Below are 25,484 nucleotides of genomic sequence, written 5' to 3'. Positions count from 1 at the left end.
TAATGATTTAAGTGTTAGAAGTGGGAATTATGCAAGTTTACGGGAATCTACGCGTCCTGGTAGTAGCAGCAGTGGATCAATATTAATCATGACAGACAGATGGAGTAAAGAAAGCAAGAAGGATTTCTATTCTACCAAACTCAACAACCCAGAAACAGCCAATAAACAACAAAGCAAGAGACGATACATACTGTCCAAGTCGTGTCGCATCACTCACTCATTCACTCTCCATCACCTGCACGGCCAAATCCCTCAAGCTCTCAATCGTACAGGACGCGCCGAGCAGCATGACAAGCGGGATATCAACGCCCATACTCTTGTAGAACCAGATGCGGAACTCGGCGCCAATCATTGAATCCATCCCATACTGCGCCAGCGGCTTCTTCACATCCACGGCATCGAATTTCAGCAGCACGAGGTTGCCGAACCGCTTGCGGATAAAGTGCAGCACCGCGTCGCGGAGCGATTGTCCGGATTTCACGAGCGCCGCGACTTCGGCGGGGAGTCCGCCGGTTGAGCCGGAGGATGCAGACGAGGTTGCGTCGCTGCCCTCGAGGGCGCTGGCGAGGAGGTTCGCGCGCGGGTCCTCCATTGCAGGCTGTGTCCCCTCGAAGCCCTTTCGGCGGAGCTCGCGGATTCCGTGCGGTTCCATGCCCGTGAGCATGTGGGCGACTGCGAGGGTATCGTGGGCGTGTGGGATGGCGAGGGTGCCGTTCGAGGACGGGGAGAGCGCGAGGTCCGTGAGCTGGATGAGCTCGTCGGCGTCGATGGCCTGAATCCCCTTGCGCACGAGGAGGGCCTCGATTTCGGGATTGTCGTGCAGGTATCCAACCTCTGAGATCATGCCGAAGCCGATTGCGACGGCCGGGATGTCGTGTGTGCGCCGCAGGTGCCGAGCAAAGTGGTCGAGGAAGTGGTTCCCTGCGCAGTAGTTTGCTTCGGTGGCTGTTCCCACGCTGCCTGAGACGGACGAGGTCATGAGGAAGAAGTCCAGGGCGGACTGTCTGTCATCTCTCTTCAGGCTGTTGAGCAGATTCCAAGACCCGTGCACCTTGGGGTCGATTCCCGTGTGCCACGACCTGTTCGACATGACACTGAAGATCGCCTCGTCCAGCCCCATGGCTGCCTGGACGACTCCCCCAATCGAGCCCATCCCCGCCGCGGCAGTAACCACGGCCTCGACATCCTCGGCGTTGCACACGTCCCCGCGGACAACCGAGCACTCTGCGCCCGAGGCCTGTAGATCCTCAACGAGGCTGCGCGCCGCAGGCTTGTCGATTCCCGAGCGACCGAGAAAGGCGAAACGGCGCGCCCCACGGGACACCATCCAGCGCGAGAAGGTCCGGCCGAGACCACCAAGGCACCCGATCATCACATAGCTCTTGCTTGGGTCGAAGCGCATCGCGTGCTTGAGTGGCTGCAGTGGGACTGTCGATTTCTCGTCCTCGAGGCTAATCGCCACCTTGCCCATGCGGCTTCGCGAGGAAAAGTAGCGATATGCCTGGGTGATTTCCGTCACGGGGAACACCTTGAGCGGGTCAAAGGCGGCGATCTTACCCGCGCGGTAGAGCGTGAAGACCTGCGCGAGCAGATCCTGCCAGAGCGCATGCAGACGTGGAGAATCCGAGTGGTACAGGTGAGACAGATCGAATGCCGAAAAGGTGGTGTCCTTGAGGAAGGGGGCCATTTGCAGGCGGCCCGCGGTGGTCAAGTCCGCCTTGCCGATTTCAATGAAGCGGCCAAAGGGAGCGCAGCATTTCCAGGTTGCGTGCAGCTGGTCGCCGGTCAGCGAGTTGAGAATCACGTCGACGCCCCGGTTGGATGTGGCGGAGAGGAGTGCGGGGAGGAAAGAGGTGTCGCGTGAACTGAAGATGTGCGAGGGGTTGAGACCAAAGGTGTTGACCAGGAAGCTCTTCTTTTCTTCCGAGGAGACGGTTGTATAGACCTGTAGATGTGTTAGCTCATACTCGCCCTTCTTGTAGATGACGGGGAATGACATACTTCCGCCCCCGTCTGCAGGGCCAGCTGAATCGCAGCGATACCGACACCACCAGCTCCAGAGTGAATCAGCACCGACTCTCCAGGCTGGATCTGCGCGCGATGCTGCAACGCATAGATCGCAGTGGCATACACCAAGGGCAGGGTAGCCGCGATATCAAAGCTCTCGCCCTCGGCAAGCTTGTAGCAAGCCCACTGCGGCAGCGTCTGGTAGGTGCCAAAGTACGAGGGCGCCATGGCAACGACCCTGTCGCCCGCAGCAAAGTCCGTGACAGCAGAACCAACCGCCACAACAGTCCCAGCACACTCGAGCTGGCAGGTCGCATCGGGCGTATCCACGCGGCCGACAAGCACATAATAGTCCTTGGCGTTGATCCCCACAGACGCAACCTTGATCCGCACCTCCTCGGGCCTGATCACCTGTTTCTCGGGATCCTGCTGGATGAAGTAGATCGAGTCGAGCTGGCCGGCTTCACCGACAGAGAGCCTCGCGTCGCCTGCATCGCTTAGGGGGCGCGTCTCCGTCGTCAGACCCTGCTTCGAGCGGAACGCGCCGTTGACGCTGTCGTCGGGAACAAACCGACTGACATGCGCGACATTGTTGCGCTGCACGAATTCATAGTCGATCTTCTTCTCAGGTTGAGTGAGCAGAGCGATGAGTCGGTCCGCGGTCTCAGAAACAAACTCATCCGGCGAGTCAATGTCGTACGTAAACAGCTTGAGCGAGGGCTGCTCAAGCATGAGCGCGCGCGAGAGACCGGAAATCAGCGCAAAGTCCGGACGCTCGCCCTCGAGGGTGTTTGCATTCGTTGTCCAGATCAGGGACGATGCGTTGTCCGTGATGAGCTTGATCTTGGCCATCTCCTCGTCGGTGCAAACAGAGAGCAGGGGAGTCTTCAACTCGCAGAGATTGAACACGGTTGTGTTGCGTGGGATATTTGCGATTGTGAGTTCTTCGAGGCGGACTCGCGAGACCCAGTGGCCCTGGACGGAGCGCAGGGCGTCGCCGAGGGCAGAGCCAAGCTTGGTCTTTTCCCGCTCGACGATCAGGTAGTTGCTCTTGCGCTTTCGGAGGATTTCAACGTGAGAGGACTGTGGCTTCCGTGCGAGAACTAGACTGGGTTGACCGTTGATGATGCTGACTGGGAGGGTTTCGAGGCCTTGCGAGGTGATGACACCGTCACCGCCAGCACTAGGGCAGAGTGACAACACGTAAGAGTTCGCGGTCATCAGGTTCGTTACCTTGGCCACGAGAGCTTCAACCATGATCTCATTCTTGGTCAGGCATAGAATGAGGTCATATTGTCCCTCAACGGCGGCAGCCTTGGGAGCCCGCTCCCCAGTCTCCAAGTTGACAGCGCCTCCAACAAGCGCAGCGCCATCCGCATCAAGCTGCGCGGTGGTATACGTCGCAAGCCTCTTAAAGTCCGTCTGCGACTTCAGCAGCTCAAGCACAGCCAGCGTGAGGTCCTGACTCTCATTCCCAACCTCGAGTATCCGCAACACGGGGTCCTTGTGCGCAAACAGATCCAGCATTGCGCCGAGCTTGAGCAGATCCGTATCCTCAACTGGCGAGTGCGCCTCGTCCGCGAATTTCTGTGCATACTCCTGAGCCGCCGACGCCGTCATCAGACCCAGCCCGTGCACGTCTGGCTTCCACAGCACGCGGAGAACAGGGTGCCGCGCGTCGTCGGCGTCTTCACCCTGTGCGGCCGACGAGTACGGTGCCAGGCGGAATCCCTCGAGTTGTGCTGTGACCTGCCCCGCGGCGTCGATCAGCTCGGCGTCGGCCTGGCAGTAGCCGAATCCTGTGCGGTCGGTTCGGGCGTTTAGCTGGGCTTCCGCTGCTGAGTTGGATCGCTTCACGCGGACCGAGGAGAGGCGCGTTGGGACGAGAGCGCGCATTTCCTTGGGGACGCCCTTGGCGGTTGAGACGATGGCGAGCTGGATCAGGGCGTCGAGGGTGATTGGGTGGACGGGGTAGACGGCGAGGGGGTCACCAGAGGTCGTCAGGAGTGGTGCCGTTGCGCTGGCAAAGGTCTCGTTCTTCAGGCGGGGCGTTTGGAAGGAAGAGATGGACTCAAATGTTGGCCCGTAATTCAGCCCGCTCTTCACGAACCGCTCGTACCAGACGCGCTTGTGTGTTGTCTCGAGGGTGTCTTGTGGTGGTGCGTACTTTGATTCCAGGATATGCTCGTCCGTATGGACTGCGATCGAGCCAGAGGCGTGGGTTGTCGACTGGCCGTTGGTGTGGCTCGTCACCGTCCAGTCCCACCAGATATCCGAAGTCGCCGCGTTCGTGATCGGGGCGCGATGTAGGGAGGTGAAGAGCTCAACGCTGCTCTCCTCGTCGAGGGGGAGAGCGTTGGTGATGTTGACGTTGGCCAGCTCAAACGTTGCCTCGGCACCAGTCTCGTCACTGGCCTGCGCAGCAGCCTCCATGGCCATGCACAGATATCCAGCCCCAGGGAAGACAATCGTATCAACGAGCTTATGGTCCTTCAGCCAGGAAACATCATCGACCTTGAGTACATTGCGGAAGATGAAGTCGCGTGCATTGCCACCGGGCACGAGAGACCCAAGCAGTTCATGCCGAGGATACTTGCGCTGGCGGTATTCGATACTAGCCCTACTCTCATTCCACAGCGTCTCTCCGTAGTCGAATTTGTAAGGGGGAAGATCAGTCACGACGCTAGGCATCGTCTTGGACCCAACAGGGATCAGGTTGTTGACCTTGGCCCAGTTGATCTCGAACCCCTGGAACCAGAGTTGACCCGCGAAGCTGAGCGCGCTGACGACACTGTCGCTGCTGCGCTTGATCGGGCCCGCGTACCTGAGCTCCGCGCCTGCTTTGGCGAGCGTCTGCTCGATCGGCATTCCCATCGAGGTGTGCGGACCCAGCTCGATGAAGAAGTGCTCGGCCATGCTGTGGATGCTTGCAATCGCCGGCGAGAAGCGCACTTGGCTCTCCAGATTTCGGCGCCAGTATGCGCTGTCAAAGCCAGAGGCCTTGATTGCACCAGTCACCGTCGACATGAGGGTCGCACCAGAAGGCTGCGAGATGGACGGGCCGAGTGTAGGAAGGACCTGGTCGAGCAAGGCCTGGTACTTGGGGCCCAGGACGGCCATGTGGTGCGAGTGGTAGGCCTGCCCACCGGTCTTGAGCTTGCGCGCAAAGATGCTCTTACCCTGCAGAGACGCGAGGAGAGTATCGAGCGGCTCCTGGTCACCAGAGACAGTCACGCCCTCGGGGGAGTTGACGCAAGCAACACAAACCTGCCCTTCGAGGCCGGCGTCGGCGATCGCCTCGTTGGCCTTCTCCTCCGACAGCCCGACAGCCATCATGGCTCCGATCTGGGTGTTCCGGGCAGCGCAGTACCCGCGGTAATAAGCGATGACAATCGCCTCGGCGGCCGAGAGGAATCCTGCGGCAAACGCGGCGGCGATTTCCCCGGAGGAGTGGCCGACGGTCGTGGTGGGCATCAGTCCCCACGATTCCAGGAGGCGCACCAGTCCGACTTGGATTGCTGTGCAGCAGGGCTGGGAGCGCTCGGGGCGGTGGATCAGGGTTGGGTCGTCGGTCTCGAGAATGGCATCGACAAGGCTCCACTCGGGCGCGTGGGGAATGGCCCTGAGAACATGGTCCATTTCCTCAATTGCATTGCGGAAAATGTCAAACTCTGCAAAGAGCTGTTTGCACATGCCGGGCCATTGGGAGCCCTGGCCTGTGAACACAAACGCAAAAGGGAGTGATTGGCTCGTGGGGGACGGACGAGGGGATGTGACGAGGGTTCCGGTCTTGAAGACATTGGCGATGTCGTCGTTGCGAGACGCGATGAAGAAACCTCGCTCAGGAAAGTGTGTCCTTTTGTAGCCGAGGGTGTATGCGAGATCGGTCATAGACGTCTTGCCAAAGTCGTGGCTGGCGTAGTCGGCCTTGCGCTGCTCGAGGGAAGCGCCTGTCGCCGCGGACAGGGGGAGGATCAATGTTGTCTGCGAGGTGGCCTTGACACCGTTGCTGGTTTCGTTAGAATGGCCGTTGATACTGAAGCCGTTTGCGTGTCCGTTGGTACGGCCGTTGGTTGCCTTGGAGCCATTGACATGTCCATTTGACATGCTGGAGCCATTTGCATGGCCGTTTGTGTAGCCGTTCGCGCTGCCATTAAGGGCATGCCCATTCGCATGTCCATTGGCAACCGCGAGCCCGTTAGCATGTACATCGGCTCTCCGAGGCGCCTCCTCGATGATAACATGGGCATTGGCTCCACCTGTGAAGAGTCGGTCAGCTATACAGTCAAACCCTGTCCAAAGCATTCCATACCGTAACCAAACGAGTTAACACCAATCCTACGAACGCGCGTCTCATCCGGCCACTCGATTGTCTCAGTGGGAATACAAAAGTTCCGCTCCTCAAGCCTGAGCTTCGGATTCACATTCTTCAACCCATACGTCGGCGGGATGCGCCCATGCTCCAGCGCCAGCGTCGCCTTGATCACACTCGAGATCCCACTCGCCGCCTCAGAGTGCCCGACGTTACTCTTGACAGACCCGATGTAAAGCGGCTGGTCGCGGGCCCGGCGGTCGTTGAAGACGCTCGCGAGGCCGTCGAGTTCGATTGCGTCCCCGACTTTTGTGCCGGTCCCGTGGCACTCGACATACGTGATGTCGCTGGGGAGAAGGTTTGCGCGCGCCATGGCTTTGCGGATCACGGCGGTTTGGCCCGTTGAGCTGGGGAGGGAGATTCCGGATGTTTTGCCGTTGCTACAGGGTCCATTGTGGTTAGAGCGGCGCTTTCTTCGGATGAGAATAAAAAAAGGGTCTCTGAGTACTCACGCGTTAACAGCAGACCCCCGAATAACGCTGCGAATCGGATCCCCATCGCGAAGCGCATCCGACAGGCGCTTGACATACAGCGCGCCGATCCCGTCGCCGCGTCCATAGCCATCGGCAGATGTGTCAAAGGTATGGCATTGGGATGTCGCAGAGAGGACACCGGCTTTCATCGTCGCCATGTGCTGCTCGGCGGACTGGATCAGGTTGGCGCCGGCGACGATGGCCGCGTCGCATTCGCCGTTCTCCAGCGCGGTGCAGGCTGCGTGGAGACAGTACAGGGAGGAAGAGCAGGCTGTGTCGAGGACGAAGCTGCGGATTCGTTAGTTGTGACCAAATGAAAGAGAGGTGATAGGAAGGGGGGAGTACGGACCTTGGTCCCATCAGATTAAAGACGTGGCTGATGCGGTTGGAGAGGATAGTCGTTCCCAGCCCCGTCGCTGAATAGCGGCTCAAACTGCACAGCGAGTCTAGCGTCAGTCATCCACCATATTCTATTCTCAACCAAATGGAGACTCACTAATCCGGATCCCGCATCTGCATGACCATGTAGTCAAATGTAAAGTTCCCAACATAGCATCCCGTATTCGAGCCCGAGGCCTTGGTCAACGGGACGCCAGCGTTCTCGAGACACTCGTAGACCACCTCAAGGAGCTTGCGTTGCTGGGGGTCCATGTATGTTGCCTCTGTCACGGATATCAGCGAGGTGCATTCCTCTTGTTTGCTCAACGGAAGTGAGTGGTACTAACCCAGGTTATTAATCCCAAAGAATGAATTCTCAAACTGCCGGATATCCTCGTCGAGAAAGTACCCGCCCTCCGTGTTGACGCTGCCAGCACGCTCGTTGCCCTGCGGGTGGTAGAATCCATCGAGGTTGAATCGCGAGGCAGGGACTTTGCCATTAGCAGAGCGGGCGTTGGACAGGAGCTCCCAGAAGGCCTGGGGGTTGGAGGCTTGGCCGGGGAGGCGGCAGCCAATACCGCAAATGGCAATGGGCTCTTGCGAGCCTTTCTGTATATCAGACATTCTATAGGATTAAGGTATATATCTAGAAGGTGGGGTGGAGCGGAGATGGTGTGGATGAACTGGCCAGCAGAGTATAGAGAGAAGTTAACAAAGTAGGGTCCGGTTGGCACTTTCGATCCAGCCTGCCTCCCCAGGAACACAGGTACTCTTATATGTGATACACTTCTCAGACTTCTACCACCTTGGATACCATTCACGGTGATTAACCCCATTGCAGCCCTACACTTACCGGCCAGAAATCACCAGGGTTGGATGACTCATCCGGCAGTATTCCCAGTCCCTCAACGCAGATACCGCGCACTGCACTCGGCGTTGATTCCCGATCTGCAGACAAGGCGATCACCGTTGCCACTCTCCGCACTTGCATTACCGTGTCACCGAGACTTTGGCGGCAGTTACCTAGACACTCATGAAAAACTAGGCTTTGGTCTCTACGATTTCCCGGATGACCGATCTCTCCGACTTCTCGACGCTCTTTTAGCGAGCGCGAGGAAGGCCGCCTGCCTGCGCACCACAAACGACTATTCTTGATCCGAACTGCCCATGTTCTCACAACCCCTAGCTCCTGTACCTCCTATCAAACCCGGTAGCATGTCCAAGGAAGTGTATGCGCAATCGGTGCTCATCACTGGGTAAGCCCACTTACCCCGATAGTATGGTCATGGCGTGGTACTTACCAGACCAGGTGCGGCAAGGGGGGCATCGGCCACGCGCTCGCTCTCGAGTTCAAGAGGCGCGGTATGGTGGAACTTTTTCAAATCCTAAACCAAGACAAAGGAGACTGATGCCGCATACTCTAGGATACGATGTCTTCACCACCCTGCTGGCGCACGAGCCCCGAGACCACCTCGTAGACGAGGGGATCCACGCTTTCACAGCCGACGTCACCAAGGATGCAGATATTATTTCGTTAAAGGACACAATCTCGTCCAAGACGAGTGGGAGTCTGGATGTGTTGGTCAACTGCGCGTATGTCGAATTTCCCTTGCCTCGTGTCGGGTGATGTATGGGAATCCGGGATCACTAACTCGAGCCACTGCTACTATTTGCAGGGGAATCTGTGGGTTTCCGCTGCCAACTCCAGTTTCTGATCAATTCTAACACGCAGCAGGCTACACAATGACAGCAATCGACACCCAGGTCAGAGAAGTGGAGAAGATGTTTGCGGTCAATGTCTTTGGTCCCATGCGCATGGTGCACATCTTCCACCCGCTCCTGATCCAGGCCAAGGGTACCGTCGTCAACATTGGCAGCGTGGGTGGGATTGTGCCTTACGTTTATGGATGTAAATCCCCGTCCCAACTTTAATTTCCAGGCGATTTTTATCGAGAAAATGGTCAGCTAACATATGGAGAAAGCGAGCTACAACGCGACCAAAGCAGCGCTGCATCACTGGGGAAACACGCTGCGGGTGGAAATGAAGCCATTCGAGTACGTCGACCGCACCTGGTGCGATATCTATCGCTGATCATTCTTCTTCAGTGTCAAAGTCATCAACGTAATCTCCGGCGAAGTCGGCACCAACATCCTCAAACGCGACCAGACGTCGCTGCGCAAGCTCCCCGAGAACTCATTCTATCGTCCGCTCGAGGCCGAGTTCCAGAAGCATATTAATCGGACACCTGGTCAGTGATCCCTACCATGGGAAAACGACAATCTCCCAAGAATGAACCACTAAAAAAAAACTCGAATATAGTAACAACAACTGCTGCCGAATACGCACGGTCGGTTGTCAGCGAGGTGGTCAAGAAGAAGCCGGCCGCTTGGCTCTGGACCGGTGCGCGGGCCGGCGAGGTGCGATTCTGGGATACATTTTTTCCTCGGACTTTTTGGGTAGGTTTAGTTCAATTACTTGGTACGACTGGATTATTCACTCACGTTCTTCTTGTGCAGGATTGGTTGTTTTCCCGCGAGTTTGGTCTGGATAAACTGAGGTCGGGGACTTGAGGGCGGGATTGGGTGACGATACTCGGGGATTGTGAGTCACCACCATTTTGATGTTAATTCGGCCAGAGAAAGGCTGCCATATATCTACTATAGTCTATGGCTAGTTTTCACAAAGTTAATTCGCAAGTATAGGGTAGAGATAACCGTGTAGGCAGGACGCGCCACCGAGCTTTCAGCCCAGATCGATTGAATACGTACTTCACATTCTGGTCTCCATAAATCATGCCCAGTACAAATTTCGCCTCTTAGCGCCGTGTACGACGTATACAGGAAACCCCATTTTTAGCATAGTTCCGTGCTCTTTAGCCGCAGATCTTTGAGTTAGCCCGGTTTTTGTATTGTCATAATGACTAGTGTATCGGACCCTACCGCAATTGACGCAGGCCAGAGGTTGAGATCGACACCTGTGGCAGTCTAGTCCCCCAAGCGTTCTTCCACACCTGGTAAATTCTCTGCCTTACATCGACGCAGTCTCCATCGTCATTTTACTTGGCTTCATTGGCAGTGTGGTAGCGTAACACGGCAATACTACGCTCCCTATGATGGAGAGCAAGGGGAGAAAGATTCCTGCCGAGGCCTCCCACCACCAGCATTAAATTACTTCGTACCACCGCAATACGACATATTTGCGAACCACGCCGATTTTATAATGTGAACTGAAGTTGTAGGTGCTAATAGCTTATTTCTTTGACAATCTTGCCATTTTATCCCGTCGAGATATGAAAAGTTCAAGGCGAGTGGTTGGAACTATATATCTGTGTCAAGTATGACCGGAATACACCAGCGGCGGTCTCCAAAGAAATCCACCATGATTCTGTTCCTTTTAGAATAAAACCAACACAACAGCTCGTTCCTCACTTGAATAGAACGTCTCGGCTCTCTATGTAACCTGTATCCTTTCAAGAATCCGCCCTACAAGTCGGTCAAGGCTCGTGGTGAAACCATTCAGAGGTACCAGTTTGCGTGCCTCTGCCTTCGCGGCACAGAAGATGGTTGGTCCACCACATTCACGGTGACTTATCCTGACTAATGTTTGACTCTCTTCTAGCTTAACTTCTCGATTAACCATTTTACGAGCACGCACAAATTCAGTTCTTAGCTCATTCAACTTCATCTTAATACCAGCCTAATAGTATCCTCTGCCAGGTATTCGGCACGATATTTCCAGTTACACTGGCTACTCTAGTGCTTCATAGAGACATAATCCTTCTCCATCTCCCCCAGATACTCCTTGACATGCTCGCCATTGACATAGAGCGGGGTAACATCTAATAGGATAAAGACCATCCGGCCGGGCTTCTCCTCATCCAGGTTCTTCCACAGATGCATGCAGCCACGGTTGACACCTACATTATGTTAGTGTGTGGGCAATAGAGATCGAGGACCCGAAAACAAACGCACTCATATCACCAGGCAACATGATCTTCTTCTCGCCACTGTCCAGGGTAAGCTGGAACTTGCCCTCGATGACAACGCCATAGTCGATGGACATGGCGCGATGGATGGGCGATTCCATCCCCGGGGCGAAGTCGATCAATCGGACGACGCTGCCGTTGGGGACGTGGATGGGGGGCTGATGATCGGCAAATCAGTCAGTCCGTCCAAACCTTCTGACCTGTATCAAGGTCAAGTTTTGGTTTCCTACGCACCTCGTTATCCCTCGCATACTTGACGTCCTTGTCGTCGTTCATATCCACGGGGCTTTCATTGGTGCTGTAGATGATGTTGGCGGCAGCCTCGCCGTCGACCAGGAGGCGGTGGTGGTCGCCCGTGTCATCGACGATGAAAACGCCCTTGCCCTCGGCGTTGTGGCCGGTGATGAAGCGCCGGCAGGACCGCAGTCCGTCAGCGGGGAATTTCGTAAGGGCGCCTTTCACCATGGTTGCGGATGGTTGTGGTTGTTTTGTGTTGTGGGGATTCACTCGTTGGGTTGATGGATTGATTGAGGCAGGAGTTGTGGGGAGTTCTTCGAGGCAGGCGCTGCGCTCTTTTACGTTTCTTGTGGGTTCACCGACTCGTCGAGGTATACACCCATGGCCGAGTACTATTGTCAGGTCTACGAGCGTCTCTCGATGATTGCATCGGGGTTTGGGCGGTTATGTCGGGATTCGGGAATACCGCCGCCACGATGGAAGTAGTGCGACGCAGATCCTTTCCGCGCCAGCCCTGAAGGCCCCTCGAGATGTCGTGCATTAAGGCTCTTACTAGGAGAGAAGAGAGCACATACTTGAGGGAAACTAACCCGGTAGTAGTCGCATTCTCAAACACATCATATCTTATGGAGTGCCTATGTGCTAAAGATGCTCTTCGGAAAGGCGTAATCAAGTATTAAACGCATGTAGGATGGATTACTGTATAGACAACCAAGACATCAAGCAGCAGGTACCACCAGTGACTCAATCGAGCCCTCCCTCTTGCGCAGAATTTCCATCAAATCCTTCCACAGCTTCTTCTGCGCCCGCGCACCCTCCTCACTGCGCACAAATGAAGATAGAGCCGAGCTATCGAGTCGCTGTCAGCTACAACTCAACCAGTCAAACACACTATACTTACTCGTCAATCCGTGAATCATTCAGATACCTGCCATGACTCTCCGGCCAGGGCACGATTGCCGCAGCGAGCGTGCGGCCACCAACCTCGGCCGTACGAGCCGTCGCCTTCTTGAGCAGATTCAGCGCAACACGCGTGGGACCCTTGATGTCGTCGATCAGGCCGGACTCGCAGTAGCCCGGGGTGAATGAGTTGATGATCACGTCGGAGGCCTTGACGTGGACGGCCATCTCGCGGGCGAGTAGGATGAGCATTAGCTTTGAGATCATGTACCTTGTTCCCGGTTAGTAAATTTAGAATTCGTCAAGGAAATGGGCGAGATTAACCGCTCCTGCATCCGCGCGCGTTTCTCGTCACTGAGGAACTCAAACGGCTTCTCCTCCTTCCACTCGGGCAGCTTGAACATGACATGGCGATCGGACGAGACGAAACTGATTCGCGGTCTTTCGGATCCCGACCTCTTCCTCAGCGTCGGAAGCAAGAGCAATGCGAGAAAGATCGTGTTGATCACGTTGACGGTAAGGTGACTCTCGAAGCCATCCGCAGTGGAAAATGTGTGCGTGTACATGCCCGCATTGAGCAGGACCGCATCAAGTCGCTCTAATCTGCTCTCCATCCGGGCTGCAAACGCCCTGACGGATTCGTAGGATGCCATGTCTAATTCCTCGACCAACACGGCTCCCGCTCGCCCCGTTGACTTTTCCAGCTCCTCGGCAGCATCCTGCCCTCTCTTTGCGGAGCGGACGGCAAGGATGACGCGAGCGGCGTTGAGCTTCAGCAGGTGTCGGGCGGCTTCAAGGCCAATGCCTCTGTTCGCACCGGTGATGATGATTGTTTGCCCGGTGAAGTCGTAGGTTGGCACCGGCGGGGTGACGAACAGTTGAGAGCGTAGGAAGGAGAGGGCTGACATGATTGATGGTTGCCGTTGGTCTGGTTTGTCGAGTCAAGGTGGAGAATGGACGAGGACTGTATCTACGCATTAATCGGGGTTGTTATCATGGGCCGTTTCTTTCAATCCGCGAGGTGCCCGGGATCGACGTCGGGCTCGGGCATTGCATCAACGAGTCTGGAAGAAGCAAAACTGGCCATTAATATGCGCTTGCCCCTCCACCCGTGTCTGTCCAGTGACACCTGTAAGCTCTCTGACTAGCCGCATACAACAGTTCAGATGTACGCGACCATCATTGTCTTCGTTGCCCTTCTGGCCCTGGCGGCTTGGCTGGTCAACGTCCGCTCGGTCAGGGGTGCACCACCAGGTTGGTACCCCTCCGGAGTCATATACCAGTTCCCCAGTTCCAGCTAATGATGGTAGGACCCCCCACCCTCCCTTTCCTCGGAAACGTCCACCAATTCCCCCGCCGGGGGATCCACTTCCGCTACTTTGACTGGGCCAAGAAATACGGCGGCATCTTCTCCCTAAAAATCGGCTCCTTCGGCGACTCCATCATCGTCCTCAGCGATGACAAGATCGGCACAACCCTCATGGACAAGCGCGCCGCCGTCACCAGCGACCGGCCGGAGGTATATGCGGTGGGCCAGCTCGCCTTTCGCAACAACCACCTCCTCTTCATGAAAGCCGACCAGCGCCTGCGTGCCCGTCGGGCGCTCATCTCTAAGATCGCGACCGAGGCGCGCTGCGACGCGGATCATGTCCCACTTATCGAGGCCGAGGCGACGCAGTTCCTGCGGGATATCTGCCTGTATCCGGAACATATGATGGAGCATGCACCGCGGTACAGCAATAGCATTGTCATGGCGCTGGCGTTTCACAGCCGGACGCCGCGACATGATACGAAGCACATGCTGGACCTCGAGCATCTCAACAACGGGTTCCTCGAGCTCGCGGAGATCGGCGCCACCCCGCCGGTCGACTGGCTGCCGATCCTGAAATACGTCCCCGAGGGTATTTTTGGCAATTGGAAGTCCAAAGCCCTAAAGCTCCGAAAGGACCTGCTGGACTTGTACGTGCCGATGCGCGAAAAGGCGCAGAAGCGCCGCGAGGCTGTCGGATCGACACCGAGCATGTACGACGCCATCCGCGACCAGCAGGACAAGCTGCAGCTGTCGGATGAAGAAATCGACTTTCTATTGGGCAATCTGCTCGAGGGGGGCACGGATACCGTTGCCACGACCACGCTCGTCTTCTTTCAGGCGATGATCAACTTTCCCGATGTGCAGATTGCCGCACGCAAACAGGTTGATGAGGTCTGCAGCGAGACGGAGATCCCTACCTGGGCGCACAAGGATCGCTTGCCCATCGTCACGCAGATTGTCAAGGAGTGCCTCCGATGGCGTCCGCCTGTGCCTGCATCCGTGCCTCATGCCTTATCCAAAGGTATACCCTCGTCCTTCAAATCACTGCCACGCCACTAACAAACTATTGCCCAGACGAAACATACGAAGGCATGCACCTCCGCAAAGGCTCAACAATCCTGCTGAACATCTGGGGCATCCACCACGACCCCGCCCGCTACCCAGACCCCAGCCGCTTCGACCCCTCGCGCTTCGCCCACCACCTGAAATCCGCCTCGGTCTACGCCAACGCCAACGACGGCCCCAAGCGGGATCACTTCGCCTACGGCTCCGGCCGGCGCATCTGTCCGGGCATCCACCTCGCTGAGCGGTCGCTGACGATCCTCTTTGCGAAGCTGCTGTGGGGGTTCGAGTTTTCGCACAAGTTGGATAAACAGGGGATGCCGATTCCTATTGATATTAACCCGGAGACGGCGTACCGCGATGGGTTCTTGAACAAGGTGTATTCGTTTGAGATGTCTGCGAAAGTGAGGTCGGAGAGGAGGAGAGAGGTCATTCTGGAGGCTGCGGAGAAGGCCGAGAGGGAGGTTTTGGGTAGTTATCCGTCGTGATTTCTGGGTATAGAATAGCCAGTGCTATGGTGTCCTATTTAGTGCCAGGCTATTGGGGAGGACCATGATGATTAGACGTTTCGTCTTTTGTAACCGGTCCAAAATCAGCTGGTATCGTGCATCAGGTATCATCAATCAAACCAACTTACCTTACTGAGTGCTATATCTGCTCTATTGGAAATTCGGGAGTCCATGAGTGTAACAATGCAGTATATTGATTCTCCAGAGCCCTATACTGCAAGAGATTATATACCTAGCACGATCCTAACAAGTCTGAACCTGCAGCGTCAACCCCCCATCGACAATCCAACCAACCCCCGTCACATAGCTCGACCTTGGACTCGTCATAAACACAACGACGTCCGCAATCTCCTCTGGGAACGCAATTCGCTTCATCGGGACAACCGACTTCATCATTCCATCCAGGTTCGGGTTGCCGTTCAGCGCCTCCTCCACCATCGGTGTCCGCGTCCACCCGGGACAAATGGCATTCACGCGGATTTGATACTTGGCTAGATCCAGCGCTGTCGGCAATGGTTAGAATCAATGTGCTCTAGGTATCATTGCAATGCACCGTACCAGAATTTTTCGTCAACCCAATAACCGCATGCTTCGTCGTGACATACGGCGCGACCTCCGGGGTGGCCATGTACGAGTTTGCAGAGCCCAGGTTCACAATCACGCCGCGCCCAACCTCCCTAGCAGCACCCCTCCCCGGACTCTGAAACGTCGCAACACTCTGCCCCTTCATCACCCGCGCCACCGCCTGCGTGCAATGCACCGTCCCCATGATATTGACCTTCCAGAACCGCTCCATCTCGCTGGCGCTCACCTCCTCGACACTGCGGTGCTCCTTGACGCCGATCCCCGCGCTGTTGACGAGGTAGTCGATGCGGCCGAAGGCGGTTACTGCCTGCGAGACCATCTCCTGCACGCTGGATCCGTCGGTCACGTCGACGGCTACCGCGAGGGCCCGGTACGCGGGGTTGACAGCTACCGCTTCGCTTTCCTGCGCCGTCTGTTGTGCGGCCGCAAGGTTCAGGTCTGCGATTAGAACGCCCCGGGCGCCTTCGGCTGCGTATGAAAGAGCACAGGCTTTGCCGATTCCGCTTCCTGGTTGGTTTTAGTTTTTTTTCGTGCCTCCCGACCGGCCGGATGGTGGGGGTATGCTTTCTGAGCGTGGGGTTCTAGAGGAAGAATGTCTTCAACGTACCAGCGCCTGTAACAATTGCGACCCCATTAACGAGAAACGCCATAGTGGGATTACCTTCAGTGATTTGCGGTGTATGGTGAGAAATCGAGCTAGGCTGTAGTTTGACGGAAACGGATAAGCTAGACGAAACAACCAAAAAAAAAAACCGCGGATGCGCTGTCGCACTTCTACTAGGTATGCACCGATCGGGCCGGTCACCTCTGGGGAAACAGAAACCAGGGGGGTTCGAAAAGTACTGCAGATACTGTAGATACTAACAAGCGATCGGCGGAAGGATGCTGATGCCCGCGTGGCTGGTGCTGACAGCTTGAATGTTACTGGGCAGCAGTTCCCGAAGTGACCGAGTGCCCGAGATGAGGTGCGGGCGATCTCTCCAGCGCACGCTGGGGGCCAAAATTACCTGGCTCGCCTCTACCAGAATAGTGCTCGTAAGGTTCAACAATAGCCACGCGAGACGACATGCAAGATGTATGGCTCGATGCCCCTGGTCTAAGAATAGCTCCGCGTGGCACGCGCTCCCACGCACGCAGGAACGGGGGCATCCTGATGTGTATATAAAGCCAAATCCCTGCTCGTAGGCTTTCAGAAGCAGATCCCCCCTTTCATATCTTGTCCCCTTGATCGCGTAATCCCCTCGCTGCCATGGTCCAACTGACAAAGATTGTGCCACTCGCCCTTCTTACCGGGTCCATCTCTGCCTTTCCACTGAATAAAGTCACCTGTCCCGATGGGCTGTGCCAGGTGACGAGGGCATCAATCGGCCCTGCACAAGTTGCGCAAGAACTGGGGCCTCTCCTTTCCGAGGACGCGAGCATCTTCGGCCCGGACGATGGACGCTGGGACGCGGCCGACGCCAACTGGAACGAGTACTGGGCTCCGCATTTTACCGTCGTCGTGGTCGCTGGGCAGGAAGCTGATGTTCCGATTATTGTATGTGTGGCTGCAAAAGGAATGAAGGAATACATCTGACAGGAGCAGATCCAATACGCCAACCGCAATGGTATCAACTTCTACGCCCGCAACCGCGGCCACGCCGTCACGGAGAGCCGGGGCAAGTTCCACGGGCTGCAGATCAACATGCAGCAGTTGCGCGGATGGACGCTCAGCGACGACCGCACGTACGCAACCATCCAGGGAGGCGCCTACGGGCAGGAGTTCATCGATCAGCTCTGGGAGCACAATCTCACAGCCAGTGAGTTGGCCTGAACATCATTAGAGACAAAACCTAATGCTAATTCCACAGCCACCGGAAGCTGCTCCTGCGTGGGCCTGCTCGGCCCAGGCCTCGGCGGCGGCTGGGGCAAATGGCAGGGCCACCACGGGCTCATTAGCGACAACATCCGGAGCCTCAACGTCGTGCTGGCCAATGGTCGCGCCATCACCGTCAACGCGACCTCGTACCCAGACCTGTTCTGGGGCATGCGTGGGGCGGGCCACAACTTTGGCGTCGTGACCTCTTTCGACATGAACGTTTACCCGCCCATCTACGAGACCTGGTACCAAAAGAACTACGTCTTCACGCCAGACAAGCTCGAGCCGCTCTTCGAGGCGCTGAACGTGCTCAACGACAACGGGAACCAGCCGCTGCAGATGGCCGAGCAGTCCGGGACGTACGCGCTGGATCCGACGATTGACGCGACGCAAGCGACGGTCCGCTGGCAGTTTTCGTGGGCGGGACCGCAGGAGGACGCGGAGCCTTACCTTGCGCCGTTTGATGCGTTGGGTCCGGTCTTTGTCGAGGAGTTGACGGTGCCGTATCCGCGGGTGGCAGAGGCTGCGGGCAGCTCGGTGGGCCAGCAGCTGTGCGATGAGGGCGTTACGCGCGCTGTGGCGCCCGCAACCTTGCTGAGGTATAATATCACGACACAGCGCGAGATTTTTGAGATCTTCAATGAGCGAATCTTTGTGCATCCCGCGCTGAACTACTCGTTTGTGGTCATGGAGGCGTACTCGCTGGATGCGGTGAGGGCAGTCGATGCAGCTGATTCTGCGTATCCCTGGCGCGATGAGAACCTGTACCTGTAAGCTGAGCCCTTTCATCTTCTCCATTTCGAGGTACCAACACCAGATCTAACACGATATCTCTAGCCAAACAACAATAAGCTACCCCAAGGGGGACGAAGACCTCTACGCCGACTTTGCGATTGACTGGGTCACGCAGAACCAGCGGCTCTTCAACGCGGGCCAGCCCGGTCGTCAGCCTGTCTCGTACGTCAACTACGGCTCCGGGCGTGAGTCGGTCGAGGCGACGTATGGGTATGAGCCGTGGCGCTTGGAGAGGCTACGCGGGTTAAAGGCCAAATACGATCCCGAGAACAAGTTTGCGTATTTTGGGCCGATTATTCCGCCCAACTGAGCTGCTCTCATTGACATGTGTTGGGGATCAACTATGAAGGGCAGGGGGTGTAGGGGTAGAATGAAAGGGAGGTAACTAGGGACAATGCCATCTGTCGAGGCCCCCAGACCTATTTTCCACAGAGGAATGGCCTCTAGCATTTATGCATAGTCCTTCTATTGCCAGCGACTCGCATTTAGCAACTAGGCGACATTTATACAATGCGCCACCTGGTGTAATATAGTGATATCTGCAGAATCTGGAGTCTACTTCGATTCCACTGATGCTCGTATATTCCACTCAGTCACTCGCTCAGCTAATAATGAATTACACCTTTCACTGCTCAGTATCGTTTATTCATGGTCTGTATGCCAAGGCCTCTTTGTAACCCCTCCTCCCAGTTACCGATCGGTGATAGATCACCGGCCCGCCATACTATAACTACCTTGCTGGATACCCCCGCCCACTTTGCAAAGAACGCCCCAGCTGTACGATACTAACCGAGACATGGCATCCCAAATCATGTCCGCTATATCCAGCGACGCCTCGCTTATTCCAGCCGTTGCCCTGTTCCTAGCTGCCCTCTTGTCGACCATTATCCCAGGCTGGTGGTCCAAACGCGCCTTGTCCAAGATTCCACTATGGGGCGAGGAGCTTCCAGCAAAGGCCCGAAGGGATGCCTTGCTCAAGGATTCCAGGTCGATTTACTTCAAATCTTACCTCAAGGTATGAAATGAAAATTGAACATGTCTTCCGGCTTTGCATAGCTGATATATTCAACTAGTACAAGCACTCCTTGGGGTTTCGCGTATCCACGACTGAAGACTGTAAGCCCATCAGTTGCACCCACCAGAAAATGAATTGAATTGACCAGGTATTGCTTGCAGCCGGGGAGAAGCTCGTTGTCTCGCCGAAATATCTTCCCGAACTGATCAAACTCCCACCGAGTGTTCTCAGCTTCGAAGAAGCCCACAAGGAGGTTCGTCCTGTCGCGCTCATCTCGCGCCACAATCCTCCCCCCCTTGTCACCAAATTGAACAAAAATACTAACCTCACCAGTCCTTCGAACAAAAATACACCAACTCTCCACCCCCAAAGTTCTTCGACCTCACGCCACACATCATAAAAGCCGACCTTGGCCCCGCACTGACACGCCTAAACCCGTCCATGACCGCCAAAGCTGACGCCGCCGTCCTCGGCGAGATCGGGGAGTGCACCGGGGGCTGGACCCCGGTCAAGATCTACCCCAAGATGCTCCGCATCATCGCCATCGTCTCTGGGAGTGTCTTCATCGGCCCGGAGCTGTGCCATGACGAACGATACCTTGATGCTGCGGTCAACTATACCGCAGAGCTCGGACAGGCGGTTATGGAGATCAAGAGTGTGAATTTTTGGCTCAAGAGGTTTCTCGCTGGACGGTTGGGATCTGTCGCTGCATTGCGGAGGCGCGAGGAGGATTTCCTCAGGTTCATCACACCCATTGTTCAGCAAAGAATCAACGCCAGGGCCGCCAAGGGCGCAGAGGAGCTGCCAGAGGACATGCTCACCTGGCTAGTAAACAAGGCCGCGCGTGACGGGGTTCAGGGGACACGAGAAATCGCCCTGATCCAGCTGGGCCTGTTCTTCGTGGCGTCTCACACAACAGGAATAACCTTAACAAACATCCTCTACGACCTCGCCGCCCACCCAGAGTGCATTGCGCCCCTGCGCGCCGAGATCCAGGCCGTCCAGGCCGAATGCGAAAATGGCATTCTAACCCACGCCGCCCTCCAGCGCCTCAAGCGCCTCGACAGCTTCATGAAGGAGTCCCTGCGCATGCACCCGCTGACCTTTGCAACCTTTGAGCGCCGCGTGCTCCGCGGATTTACTCTCTCAGACGGGACGTATATCCCGCAGGGAACGATTCTCGAGGTCCCAAACCATGCGATCTCGCGCGATCCCGAGGTCTTCGAGGACCCGGAGACTTTCAACCCGTGGCGATTCGTCGCCGAGAACCGTGATGGCGGGGCGGAGGCGGAGAAGGATGGGCGGCAGCAGTTTGTGAGCGTGTCGCAGACGCTCGGATCGTTTGGGTATGGCCGCCATGCTTGTCCCGGGAGGTTCTTTGCGGCAGTTGAGTTGAAGATGATTCTTGCGAGGGCGATTTGGACGTACGATATGCGGTTGAAGGAGGCCGGGGCCAGACCGAAGAATTTGGAGTTTGGCTTGACGTCTGCGCCCGATCCGGAGGGGGAGGTGCTATTTAAACGGGTGGCGGGTGTCTAGCCATCAGTTACAATGTCAATTGATCCTGGGGAGTATGTATTGCATTGGCGTACAGATTATCTAGTGCCATAGCAACAAGGCTAATATCATTGCTCTGCTGCGCAACATTCTCCCATAGCTACAGCTAATTTATCGAAATATACAACGATCCCTTGATACGGAAGAATCATCTCATGAAGTCTACAACCATCCGTTGTATTCCCAGCTAGCCCAAAGTAGAGATCCATGCAGGCTTGGGCATCTGCTTGTCTATTTTATTAGTGCTTAAGCCAGGTACGGCTCATTGATGCTCTTCCCAGCGTGGGGCCACGCAATCCCCGAAGGATCGGCAACGCCACCAGCACAAAGTAAGCGCCCTTCACTTGGCCGTTTCGTCAAGGTTTATTGGAGAGCAATCCCCGAGCTGCTGGCTGACCACTTCCCGATCATCTTCCTGTTGCGCCTTCAAAGACAGCCTGGGAAATTGCCCTGACGGAACCGGCCATTGGCACCCGTCTCGAAGTGCCGGCGTACTCGGTGCTCCGACCAGGCAGCCTAGAGAGTAATAACACCCTCTAAAATGCAAGTAAGATACATATCCTATCGATGCGATGAGTCCATCACTATAGCCAAACCTCCAAGACCCCCAAATTCACGATACCATCACCAGAACAATGGCCACCACACCAAACCCCCTCAAAATCATTATCGTGGGCGCCGGGATCGCCGGCCTAACGCTTGCAAAAGCCCTCGAGGAGATCCCCCCATCTGCTTCATCCCCACCCATCGAGTACATCGTCCTGGAAGGCCGCCCTGAGCTGGCCCCGCAGCAAGGCGCCGGAATCGCGCTGGCACCGGGCGGCAGCCGCATTCTCGACCAGCTAGGCGTCTACGCCGGGCTCGAAGACCAAATGGCGCCGGTCTCTAGCAGTGCCGTACACGATGTCCATGGGAAATTGCTTCTCCCTGCGCGCAGCGACGCTGCACTTCTTGTTGGACGCCGTATGGGGTATCCGTTTGGGCTCGTGGAGAGGCGGAATGTGGTTCTTGCGCTGCTGAGAGGGTTGAAGAGGAAGAAGGAGTGCGTGATCACGGGGAAGAGGGTGGTCCGTGTTGAGCATGAGGTGGATCAGGACAAGCCGGTGACGGTTGTCTGTGCGGATGGGTCGAGGTATGAGGGGGATGTCGTTGTTGGGGCAGATGGGGTGAGGAGTAAGATTCGTGAGGAGATGTGGGGGGCTGTTGAGAAGAGAGTCTGTCGCTCCAAAGGGTTTGATGTACAGAGGGAGCGAGATGGTGCGTTTTCCCTCTGCCTCTGTTCTCCTGCTCCACGTCTAATGCGTCCAGCCATGACGGCCGAGTATCGCTGTCTCTTTGGCCTCTCGTCGCCCGTTCCAGGGTACGCGCCCGGATGCAGCGACGACACGATCGGAAAGGACGTGTCGACCATGGTAGCGACGTCCAAAGGGGGTCAAGTATTCTGGTTCCTATTCGGTCGCCTTGATCGAGTATACAAGAATGGCGAAATTCCCCGCTTTTCTGCGCAGGAGACTGCCGCGTTCGCCCAGCAGCACGCCAACCTCCCTGTGCAGGGAGGCATCACCATGGGCCAACTTTGGAAGTCCCGGCGTACCGCAACACTTGTGCCCCTGGAGGAAGCAGACTACAGGCTTTGGACAGCAGGCAGGTTCGTGATCATTGGCGATGGCGCACACAAAATGACGCCGCAGACGGGGTCCGGTGGCATGCTGGCCATTGACCATGCGGCGGCCCTGGCCAATATCCTGCATATGCTAAACAGTGCTCGGGGTAATTCCAAACCCCTGACCACGCGTGCAATTGAGAATGCACTAAGCGAGTTCGACACCCGAAGACGACACATCCGAACCACGGCTCTGATCCGGCAGGCAGGTGCCCTCGCCCGGTTGCAGGCCCTGCGAACCCCGTTAGACCGGATTGCTGCAGCCCTTCTCTTCCCGCGTGCTGGCGATGCCCGAGCCGACCAGCTCTGTGGTGATGCCGTGGGCGCGGCGCGAATCGAATATTTGCCGCTTCCCAGACGATCATTGCAAGGGACCATGCCGTTTAACCCAGAACTTGGGATCGGTCTGGGCGAGTCAAAACGTGGTCGGGCATTGCGTGCACTCCCATTGCTGCTATTGGCATTAGGCGGGTTCTTGTCTATGGCTGCAGTGGTTCCCCTGGAGGGCGCAGCACAGGTGCTCAATGCAGGAGTGTATCGCTGGGCCTCCTCCAACGGGACCCAGGTCGAAGATAAGATCCCAGAGACCTTTTATGGGGTTCCCATGGTAGACGAGTTCGCGCGACTGGGCGTCATGCGATTCATTATCAGTCGCGCGCATTTCATGCTACAGAACTTGTCGCTGTTTGCCGACTATGGCGTCTGGTATGCGATTATGCTGGTCGAAGCCTCGAGACGCTCATTACGTCTTACAATCGTGCAATGGTATTAGCCCCTGCCTATATCAACATGTGAATCATACTAACCGTGCCCAGTGCCCTTCTCTGGGGCCTCCTCAACCTAAAAGGCATTGCCATCTTCGTGCCGATTTACTACTTTGCGCACTACATCGTCAGCCCCATGTCTGCATTCGGCGCCCGCGACATGCGCCTCACAGATACAAACCAGAACAAGACCATCCTTCCCGTGCTACTTGTCGCCCACTACGCACCTTTTCTTACAGCCTACCTCTCTCCGAGCTCGTCCACCCGCCAAACCGCCGCATTTCTTTGGGAATTATTCCCCATCTGGATCGCCGCCATGCAATACGGGCAGTCGGACCTTGTCCCCAGTACATCCCTCCAAGACCGCCTGATACCACATCCCACACGTGACCTCCCCTCCATCCGCCGGACCATCATCCCACTCGTCCTCTTCTCCGCCGCTGTCTGGCAGTACACCCTCTGGACATCCCCTTCTATTTCCGAAGCCCTGCAGCTCTTCAGCCCAATCACATCTGGGGTGGATAGCATGACTTTTGCCGAGCTATTCGCTGAAACGCTCAAATGGGACCAGGTCTTTTTCGGGTTCGCGAATGAGGTCTGGATCGTGCTGCTGTTTTGGGATATGAAGAGGGCTGGGTATATCAGGCGTAGCTGGGTCTCCTTGATTGGATGTGCTGTAGCTGTGACCGTGCTTGGTGGGAATGGAGCGCTCCTGGGGGTTGCGTGGTTGTATCGCGAGGAGATGTTGGTTGTTGGGAACCATTGGGCGGCTGTTGTTGCTGATATGGAGGACATGGTGAAAGGGTAGGAGATGGATGGTGTGGCGAGAGACGAGGGAGGGTTGGAGCTGCAGGGTGTGGTTGATTGTGACATCAGAAACTCCCATTTCCCTTTCACACTATGGCCACTACATATGCCTAGTAGCTCTAAAAATTTTATTATTAAGATATTCTTATTTACTCCTAACTGCCATTATTTTGCTTGCAAGAGACTACTTACGTATTATTTAGTACCTATAGTAGCTTCTAGGTCCTCATCTCAGCGCTTAATTTAAGCTTGCTATTTAGGTGAGGCATTGGTGTACAGGCCACCAAGGCATGCAATATGTTAAGAGTCTAGGTACCTCGAGATCTTTCTATTTCACTAAATACTGCGATGTTCAGTCTTGGGCAATCTCTTTCATTGATATGAAGCGGCCCAGGACTGGCTCTCATTAGATCATTCGAACGCCGTTGTAGGGCTAACCGCTGCCTGACGATTTTCTTTGAAGCTAACAGGAGCAGGCCACGCAGACATGGCACTCGGCCACGAAGGCATTGGAGTTGTCGAAGCTATCGGCCCCAACGCCCGACATCTCAAGAAGGGGGACCGCGTCGGCTGGGGCTACCAGGTGGACAGCTGCAGCCACTGCTAGGACTGCTTGCAGGGCTTTAAAGTGTATTGCAGAGAGCAGATGTATTTAGAGAAAAATTTTAACCAGGGCAGTTCTACCTTGCATGTAATCTAGCGCGAGTTATTTCTTTATATAATTCCTAATTCTCTAAGTAATGTTGCGGCCGCTCCGCTGTAGTATGGTGGTAGTACCGTCTTTCAAGCTCTACAAGGTGTTAAGCTAATAGATATAGTTAGAATTCTTAGTTTTAGTAGACTAGGCCATCTAGCTATCTAATTTACTATAAAAATTAGCTACCATGTTGTTATCCTCTCTGGCTTAGAGCGCAGGCGCGAAGAAGCCTTGAAACTAGGAGCCTATAAATTTATTATAATAAGAGGCGCGATATCCCTCTCTACTACTAACCATCTTAATTCCCTCCTTATCACAGCCACTATACCGCCTGACTAGAACCTATTTCTTCTTATTCTCGCCCCTCGCGCAGTAACCTACCTGCTTACCATTAACTATAGTAACTTTTTGATCCCGTACATGGCACTTATTAGCCGGGGTATCCAGATTGTTGGATCCCAGATTCTAGCGTGTGCGGTGCACAAATAGATGCTTAAGTTCACTGCT

At 55.8% G+C, this 25,484-nt stretch overlaps 9 protein-coding genes across 9 annotated transcripts; 5 read left to right on the top strand and 4 right to left on the bottom strand.

The window, feature by feature from the left end:
- Positions 1-133: 133 nt before the first annotated feature.
- Positions 134-7,854, bottom strand: BJX68DRAFT_276108 (type I polyketide synthase; the record flags this gene model as incomplete). The annotated part of the gene is made up of 8 exons (XM_071048006.1): positions 134-1,945; positions 2,002-6,003; positions 6,217-6,266; positions 6,320-6,759; positions 6,832-7,140; positions 7,202-7,285; positions 7,349-7,514; positions 7,578-7,854. The coding sequence occupies 8 exons, from the start codon at positions 7,852-7,854 to the stop codon at positions 218-220; spliced, it is 7,056 nt and encodes a 2,351-aa protein (XP_070898798.1). The 3' UTR covers positions 134-217.
- Positions 7,855-8,397: 543 nt separating this feature from the next.
- Positions 8,398-9,801, top strand: BJX68DRAFT_267261 (SDR family oxidoreductase; the record flags this gene model as incomplete). The annotated part of the gene is made up of 9 exons (XM_071045774.1): positions 8,398-8,486; positions 8,540-8,592; positions 8,655-8,823; positions 8,907-8,914; positions 8,966-9,139; positions 9,213-9,285; positions 9,337-9,479; positions 9,551-9,687; positions 9,748-9,801. 9 exons carry the CDS (start codon positions 8,398-8,400, stop codon positions 9,799-9,801), a joined length of 900 nt encoding a protein of 299 aa, XP_070898797.1.
- A 1,182-nt stretch (positions 9,802-10,983) lies between these two features.
- BJX68DRAFT_267260 (cupin domain-containing protein) lies at positions 10,984-11,681 on the bottom strand (the record flags this gene model as incomplete). The annotated part of the gene is made up of 3 exons (XM_071045773.1): positions 10,984-11,147; positions 11,203-11,374; positions 11,451-11,681. 3 exons carry the CDS (start codon positions 11,679-11,681, stop codon positions 10,984-10,986), a joined length of 567 nt encoding a protein of 188 aa, XP_070898796.1.
- A 491-nt stretch (positions 11,682-12,172) lies between these two features.
- Positions 12,173-13,261, bottom strand: BJX68DRAFT_267259 (uncharacterized protein; the record flags this gene model as incomplete). Its single annotated transcript, XM_071045772.1, has 3 exons — positions 12,173-12,302; positions 12,355-12,624; positions 12,678-13,261. The coding sequence occupies 3 exons, from the start codon at positions 13,259-13,261 to the stop codon at positions 12,173-12,175; spliced, it is 984 nt and encodes a 327-aa protein (XP_070898795.1).
- A 395-nt stretch (positions 13,262-13,656) lies between these two features.
- Positions 13,657-15,215, top strand: BJX68DRAFT_255556 (cytochrome P450; the record flags this gene model as incomplete). The annotated part of the gene is made up of 2 exons (XM_071043056.1): positions 13,657-14,686; positions 14,740-15,215. 2 exons carry the CDS (start codon positions 13,657-13,659, stop codon positions 15,213-15,215), a joined length of 1,506 nt encoding a protein of 501 aa, XP_070898794.1.
- Positions 15,216-15,479: 264 nt separating this feature from the next.
- Positions 15,480-16,471, bottom strand: BJX68DRAFT_267257 (SDR family NAD(P)-dependent oxidoreductase; the record flags this gene model as incomplete). The annotated part of the gene is made up of 3 exons (XM_071045771.1): positions 15,480-15,739; positions 15,795-16,328; positions 16,429-16,471. The coding sequence occupies 3 exons, from the start codon at positions 16,469-16,471 to the stop codon at positions 15,480-15,482; spliced, it is 837 nt and encodes a 278-aa protein (XP_070898793.1).
- Positions 16,472-17,070: 599 nt separating this feature from the next.
- BJX68DRAFT_267256 (FAD-binding oxidoreductase) lies at positions 17,071-18,784 on the top strand (the record flags this gene model as incomplete). The annotated part of the gene is made up of 4 exons (XM_071045770.1): positions 17,071-17,358; positions 17,407-17,620; positions 17,672-18,449; positions 18,517-18,784. 4 exons carry the CDS (start codon positions 17,071-17,073, stop codon positions 18,782-18,784), a joined length of 1,548 nt encoding a protein of 515 aa, XP_070898792.1.
- Positions 18,785-19,285: 501 nt separating this feature from the next.
- Positions 19,286-21,028, top strand: BJX68DRAFT_267255 (cytochrome P450; the record flags this gene model as incomplete). Its single annotated transcript, XM_071045769.1, has 4 exons — positions 19,286-19,489; positions 19,548-19,590; positions 19,651-19,742; positions 19,823-21,028. The coding sequence occupies 4 exons, from the start codon at positions 19,286-19,288 to the stop codon at positions 21,026-21,028; spliced, it is 1,545 nt and encodes a 514-aa protein (XP_070898791.1).
- Positions 21,029-21,681: 653 nt separating this feature from the next.
- Positions 21,682-24,281, top strand: BJX68DRAFT_267254 (FAD-dependent oxidoreductase; the record flags this gene model as incomplete). Its single annotated transcript, XM_071045768.1, has 3 exons — positions 21,682-22,303; positions 22,355-23,474; positions 23,525-24,281. 3 exons carry the CDS (start codon positions 21,682-21,684, stop codon positions 24,279-24,281), a joined length of 2,499 nt encoding a protein of 832 aa, XP_070898790.1.
- Positions 24,282-25,484: the final 1,203 nt, after the last annotated feature.

The sequence above is a fragment of the Aspergillus pseudodeflectus genome (genome assembly GCF_044049435.1).
Source record: "Aspergillus pseudodeflectus strain CBS 756.74 chromosome Unknown BJX68scaffold_23, whole genome shotgun sequence".
Taxonomy (NCBI): domain Eukaryota; kingdom Fungi; phylum Ascomycota; class Eurotiomycetes; order Eurotiales; family Aspergillaceae; genus Aspergillus; species Aspergillus pseudodeflectus.
Note: the sequence above shows the minus strand (reverse complement) of the source record. Positions and strands in the feature narration are given on the sequence as shown.